The 7,466-nt window shown below is 43.1% G+C and overlaps 1 protein-coding gene across 1 annotated transcript in view; it reads right to left on the reverse strand.

The window, feature by feature from the left end:
- RSBN1L (round spermatid basic protein 1 like) overlaps positions 1–7,183 on the reverse strand; it is an 82,476-nt gene extending 75,293 nt beyond the window's left edge. Inside the window, exon 1 of the mRNA XM_017523137.2 lies at positions 6,141–7,183. Within this exon, the coding sequence (XP_017378626.1) occupies positions 6,141–6,720 (580 nt within the window). The 5' untranslated portion in view covers positions 6,721–7,183. The remainder of the gene's footprint in view (positions 1–6,140) is intronic.
- Between the last annotated feature and the right edge of the window lie 283 nt (positions 7,184–7,466).

The following is a 7,466-nucleotide window of genomic DNA, read 5'->3' on the forward strand; positions in this document are numbered from 1 at the left end:
AAAAAAAAAAAAAAAAAAAAAAAGTACCCAAACAGTAGGAAAAAAGAGACAACAAAACACATACTCCACTTCTGACATAACTAGGAGATACTGTAACTATTACCTGAAATACAATGTATAAAGACAAAAAGCTGATGACAGAATGGTAAATGCCTTGGCATACTGGGAGAGGTAATGACAAACAATCCTGTTTACCCTGCAATACCCCAGACAGAAAAGCTCAGAAATTGGAGAGCGCTGGGAAACAGGGCAGAATACCTACACACACACACTCCTAAGGGAACAAGAGAGGTATGGTCCTTGGCAAAACTGAATCAGAGTGGCTCCAGGATGAGGGATATCCCTCACAGAAAGAGAAGTGAAATGCTGGTATGAAAACAGGGAGACTAGGTAAAAACTTACGAACTGAAAGACAAGACTTGTAGCTTTCTTCCCCCGTGAAGCACAAAAACCCTGTCATGCAAACTCACTACCTCTGCCAAGCCCTTCACTATGGACTGAATTGTGCCTCCCCAAAATCCATATGTTGAAGCCCTAATGCCTAATATGACTGTATCTGAATATAAGGCTTTTAGGAGGTAACTAAGATTAAATGAGGTCACAAGGGCACAGCTCCAATCCAATTAAATTGGTAGCTTTATAAAAGGAAGAGATTTTTTCTTTCAACTATAGGAAAAGTTATGTGAGCACAAAGGTAGAAGACAGTGATCTGCAGACCAGGAAAAGAGCCCTAACCAAAACCTGGCCATGATGGCATGCTGATCTCAGGCTTCCAGCCACCAGAATTATAAAACAACTAATTTCTGTTAAGTCACCAGTCTATGGTATTTTATTATAGCAGCCCAAGTGACTAAGACTCTCTTCCTCTCTCCATCATTCCACCCACATAGAGATAGGAAAAATAAAGGACCTCTACCTGAAGAAACTGAAAGCCTTCTTACCCACCTCCCAGAAAAAAAAAAAAAAAATGAAGATTAAAAACATGGCAGTCCATTAGTCATTAGCCTTGCTCATGATCACAAAGATCTGAACAAAGCCTCCAACTTTCTTTCCAACCCCAAAGAGATCAAAACAAACAAATAACAGAAGTTAAAAGGACCAAAAATAATAGGGAGAACAGAAAAACACCTCAAAGAAGCTGTAATTAATATCCTTGAAGAGGTAACAGAAAATGTTGCACCCATGGAAAATGAGCAAAATACCGTAATACTGAAACAAAGAACAAGAGCTCTTAAAATCTTTTATTAAAAACTGAAACTTTAAAATTCAGCGAAGGCTGGGCGCTGTGGCTCACGCCTGTAATCCCAGCACTTTGGGAGGCCGAGGTGGGCAGATCGCCTGAGGTCAGGAGTTTGCGACCAGCCTGGCCAACATGGCAAAAACCCATCCCTACTAAAAATACAAAAAATTAGTCACACATGGTGGGTGCCTGCCTGTAAAGCCAGCTACTCGGGAGGCTGAGGCAGGAGAACTGCTTGAACCTGGGAAGCGGAGACTACAGCAGGCTGAGATAGTGCCATTGCACTCCAGCCTGAGCGATAGAGCAAGACTCTGTCTCAAAAAAATAAGATAAAATAAAATAGGCCGGCGTGGTGGCTCACACCTATAATCCCAGCACTTTGGAAGACCGAGGTAGGTGGATCATCTGAGGTCGGGAGTTCAAGACCAGCCTGACCAACATGGAGAAACCACACCTCTACTAAAAACACAAAAATTAGCCGGGTGGGGTGGTACATGCCTGTTATCCCAGCTACTCAGGAGGCTGAGGCAGGAGAATCGCTTGAACTCAGAAGGTAGAGGCTGCAGTGAGCCAAGATTGTGCCATTGCTCTCCAGCCTGAGCAACAAGAGCGAAACTCTATCTCAAAAAATAAAATAAAATAAAACTCAATGAAAGTTCAGAAGACTGAGATGTGAAGAAAAAGAAAAAATAAATGACAAAATTCAGTGAAAGGATTGAAATTCCCCAGATAGAACTGACAACTTTTTGGAGATCAAACTTCTTAACATCTACTTTGAGAGCCAGGCAATAATGGAACACTACTTTCAAATTTTTGAGGGAAAATTATTTCCAATGCAAAAATCTCTCAACTGCCAGTCAAGTAAAAGGATAAAAATAAAATCCAAAAAACATAAACTTCCCACGAATCCTTATGTAGTACTAGTAGTAGAGGAAACCAAAATGAAGGAAGAAACCAAAAGGAAGGCATGAGATCCCAGAAAAATAAAATACAACACAAGTTTAAAAAATTCCCAGAATGTCAGCTAAGTAAAGTCTGAAGGTGAAGAAACCCAGACTGAAGCAGTAAGGACAGCTACAAAAGGGATGTCTTGGCTTGTTGTTTTTTAGCCAGAGTCTCTCTCTGTCACCCAGGTTGGAGTCCAGTGACACAATCTTGGCTCACTGCAACCTCCACCTCCCAGGTTCAAGCGATTCTCCTGCCTCAGCTTCCTGAGTAGCTCGGACTACAGGCGCATGCTGCCATGCCCAGCTAATTTTTTACATCTTTAGTAGAGACGGGGTTTCACCTTGTTGGCCAGGCTGGGAGCTCAGGTGATCCGCCCACCTCTGCCTCCCAAGTGCCGGGATTACAGGCATGAGCCACAGCACCTGGCCCCAAAAGGGATGTCTACAGCAACAAATGGAACAGGTAAGTTTATCTGATAGATTTGCCCATGTGGAAAACTGTACTGAGAAGCATTTCATGGAGCTGCTGTAGGGTTCAGAAAGACTTTGCCAGAGAAAACTAAGCAAACAAAAAAAAGAGAAAACAAAAGGTTACACAAGAAAATAAAATCATAGTAAATTATTCCCTCAGCAGAGACAAATACTTAGTCATATGATAAAAACTCTGAATATGAATTTAACCTAAAATTGTATAGTCACAATACTGGAGGAGAGTATATTTAGAAAAATCTTCAGACACTCATCCCTTTGAAATCACTCATATTTATACACCTCAAAGTATTTGATTCTAAGAAAAGCTACTATTTTCATTACAGTTAAATTCTGTAACTACACTTTCAAGGCAAAACTTCAGTGAAATGTTCTGGTTTTGTCTTGAAATACTTCGCAGGGTCATTTTAAGGAAAAAAAGTAAGTTAACAAATACAAAGCAACAATACTAACAAAAGTTAAAAAGTCTATACAGTTTTATTGGTTACTGGAATCAGTGAAGGCACATTGATATCTAACGAAATATTTGTTGTGTTGTTTGCCATAAAATAATTCTCAATTTTGGGTACCCTCAGTATATATCCATTTTTACTTTCTACACTTCCCAATTCCATAATTTATTCAGTCTTACAGGAAAATTTATTGTTCATTCTTCAGTAAATTACCTCTATAAGCACTAAAATCAAGTTATTTTCTGGTTTTAAAAATCTAAAATGTTTTGCAGTTTTCTTTTTTTATACAGAAATTTAACTTTTACTTGGTGAGTCAAGCTATCATGCAAGTCAGCTACAGCATTATGACTTATGACTAGATGGCCTTAGAGACTGTGGGAGTATAAGGCATCAAGCCCTGGTACAAAATGGGCCTATATTAGTAAACTTTCATAATTCTCTTGTTCATCATACTTAACTTTCAAATCTGTCAATGATCCTTCCTGTATCAGGATTCACCCATCTTTTAATTAGTTATAGGGTTAAAAAATTTATTAACTTTGTTTCAGACTCAAATAACATTTACTAAAGGCCCTGCTAGGCCCTTTCATATACATGCTTTCATTTAATCCAAATACAGTGTTAGAATGGTCACCAATGTAAAAATAAAGCAGTTCTGACTTAGGACTTTTTAAAAAAGTCCTATTATAAACAAATATAGAAGTTTAATTGTTTAATCAAGTTGGGGTGCAGGCTAGGTCGGTTGGGTTTGTGTGGTTCAGTTTTGTTTCGTTGAGGAAGAATTTCTTTTCCTTGTTTAGGTGTCTTTATAGCTAACTTCTGGTTCTGACTTAGGCTGTTCAAGCAGCCAGCTGTGGATAATTGAGGGGTTACTTAACTATGCACAGCCAACTTAGAGCAACACTAAAAAGAGGTATATACCTAAACAGACACTTGGTCACCCATTCACTAAGATTTTTACAAAAAGCACAGAGAAATTAGCATTGTATTGCAAATTAGGACTTTCATATTTGCAGTTATATCTATAATAAAGGCATATATGTATTCTTGCTACACCACTTGTTAATACCACTATTTAAGAATCCTAATTGGTTAAAACAGAACCTCAAATTCAGTTAAATCTAAACTTTAGGAAGATAAAAGTATTTCCCAAGTTACAAGGGAAAAATTTTCACCATTAAATTTACCACCAAGACACTGAAGAGCAATCTGTTTCTGTGATAGTTTTTCCTCAATGAGATAGCATTCCTGTCTGAAAAAATGAAAATCTTACAGTAGTGCTGATATCTTGTCACTACTCCAAAAACCCTACACAGGTCATGGGAAAAAATCATTCCCAAATCTTAATGTAAAAGCTATCACTGTTTATATTCTGGATTAATAATATTAGTGTTAACCCTCAAAAGAAGATTCCAAATGTAATTGAAAAAACTATAAAAATTTCTCTTTAAGGACTATTTGTGTATTCCACATTTTAAGTCAAAACTGTTAAAGAATGTTTACTTATTTCTTCTCAGCTATTCCTCCAACTATGTAATATTCATATTCACTTCCTCTTTCAGAGAACTTAAAGTAAATGTACAGTTTACATACCACGAATAGTACTGATGATCCCAAGCTGCATATGGATGGACTTCCAGGCACTTATACCCTAAATTTTACATATAATCGTTAAGACAAAATAGTTTTAAAATACTAACCACCTAAAATTCCTGAATAAAAGTACCAAAAATCCCATCCTCAAAGTCACTTTCCTATAAGCAACACTCCCAAAAGCTGGGAGATCCTTACATTGCACCAGAGTCCCTGATGGCTATGCTTGGATATCAAAGCTTTGCTAAAGGCAAAAAACATCAAGGAAGAAGTGGCACTATTGCTACATGCATACGCGGCATGTTTTAAGTTGTGAAAACAAACCATTCTAACAGAGAATTTTTCATGATCGAAGCTACTGTTAGATCAGCAATCCTAAAACTGCTTGACATTTCATTTTTTTCTAAAAAACAAAAAGAGTTTGACAACACTGTGTAGCAGTGCACATTTGTAATAAAGGTTATGTGCTTTAAGCTTGAGATCACATAAAGATTTGATTTTCAACCAGTCTGCATGTTGCACTATTGTCAGCTCATTGTGTATCCGTAGCTGAAGTGGTAGAAACACCTGTTTTAAAGAAATACTATCTGAAAAATTATACGACTAGCCTAGTTTTGTTTGTTTTAAAAAGAAAACTGACTCTGTTTGACAATAAGGCTTAAGAATTTGCCTTTTTCTAACGTTCAAACATTCTGCAGCCGCTTGATGTAGGCAAAAATCGTCAACGCTCCTGGTTTTATCACTTGCTGCAGGAAAAGAAGAATATGGCTGAAAATTCTTTCTGAAGGGTGGTATTTCAAACAGGACCACCAAAACACTTGCAAAAATACGCAGCGGAGAATACGGTGCAGTGAGGGTACCTTACGAAACAGCGCACTTCGGGCCCTGCACGCTACCTCATTTCCCTAATAGGGATGAAATGCTCAGGCCTCTGGTAACCACCAGCTGACGCGAGTGCCCTCCACACCCCTTTTTTGACAGGATTATCTGGAGTTGAAGGCTGTGTCACAAATACGATTTCCCGCGACCACGTCTAAATGGTCTATCAATCAATCAAGCATCTTTTACAAGACCAAACCCTTCCCCCATCCCGTTCCCTCCATCTCCCTCCCTAGCCAAACACACATAGGGGAGTCCTCAAGATCGATTTTTACAAATCCTGCAGCGCACTAACTGGGAGGGAGAAACGACACAGACAATAAAAGTATCGGCCATCCCCCTCCCTGCAACCGAAACTACAGGCTCCATTTCCTGTCCCCTTGGGAACTGCAAAATCCTCTCCCGAAAGCCGAACACCTCCCACCAGGTCCAGGCTGGCGCACGCGGCCGCCGCACTCCCCCTTCCCCGGGCCCCGCGGGCGCCAGGGGGCGGCGGGGACCCGCGGCGCCCTCCCCTCCCCCTCCTCGTCCGGCACCCACCTCGCGGCAGCGGCTTCACCTCCCCGTTCTCCTCCCGGGCGGTCCCGCCCGCCTCTCCGGCCCCGCCGATCCCGTGCCTCCTCTTCTCCTTCTCCCGCTTCTCCTTAGGTCTGCGCGACTTGGCGTTGGCCGAGGCGGCGGCGGCGGCGGGCAGGAGGAGATGGTGAGGCTGAGCGTGCAGCAGCGTAGGAGGGACCAGCAGTTTGCGCGGCACCGGCTGAGACAAGGAAGCGGAGCCTGAGGGAACCGCCGTGCCAGCGGAGAAAGAGAAACTGCTCCGAGAAGAGGATGGGGAGGGAGCAGCAGACAGAGCGGCAAAGCTCCAAGACGCTGGGCTGCCATAGCTCTGAGGCGAAGGTGCAGCCGGCGGCTGCAGCTGCCTGCTGTTCCCGCCGCTGCCCCCTTCTCCGTTGACTCTCCGCGGTGGCTTCTTCTCCTCAGTCCGGACCTTCTTGGTAGACAGAGGACCCGGAGGGTCCCGGGAGGAGGGCTGCAGCTTGCCGAACGGTTCTTTCTCCGAGACGGTGGCGGTGGGGGCGGCGGCAGCAACACCGTGAACGGGGCTCGGCGGTTCCGCCATTTTGCGCTCCTGTTGTATTTACTCTCCTCCGTTCGCCGGCGCGGGGCAGGGGGCGGGCCCTCCGCGAGGGGTAGGGAAGGGGCGGAGCGGTCGGGCCACCGGCCGAGACCTTCATTGGGCGAGCCACGCTGAGGGACTCACGTAAGAGCCAATCAAAGGCACAAACATCAGACGAAGGGGCGGGATTGCCAAACGGACCCTCTTTGGAGGTCAGAGCTCGGCGGGGTGCGGCTAGTGGTGGAGCACTGCGCAGGGAGGACTTTACAATGTCACCAGCGTGAACTCGGGTGCCCCGCGGAAATCAAGGAAGAACTCCCGCCCCGGACCCCCAGATCTGCCATGGCTGCGGTAGCGATCGTCTCTGCTGCCACGAAGACCGTTTTAAACTTGTAGCACTTTCCCTTCCATTTTTCCTGGGGTACCTCTCACCCTGCATCTGTGCGTTCAGAAAGCTGGATTTCAGGGATGCTCAGTTCAGAAGAGAAAAATATGACGAGAATCAAGTCCTTCCTTTTGTTAGTCGGTAGTCGATTGATGGGAGGTACTCAAAATCATTTGGTGTGGTGACAAGGTATGTTACTATTGCTAGATCATGTGCTCTAATCCCTTGTGGGAGATAACTTCCGGCAAGTCTAGAACTTTGGGATTACTTCCGAGCTTGAAGGTAAGAATCTCCCTGGGTTCCGATACTTTTTAAACTGTTGTGACTAGACCCTTAAGATTTTAACTTTTATATATTTATGTAT

Source organism: Cebus imitator, unplaced genomic scaffold (genome assembly GCF_001604975.1).
Source record: "Cebus imitator isolate Cc_AM_T3 unplaced genomic scaffold, Cebus_imitator-1.0 Scaffold26, whole genome shotgun sequence".
NCBI lineage: Eukaryota > Metazoa > Chordata > Mammalia > Primates > Cebidae > Cebus > Cebus imitator.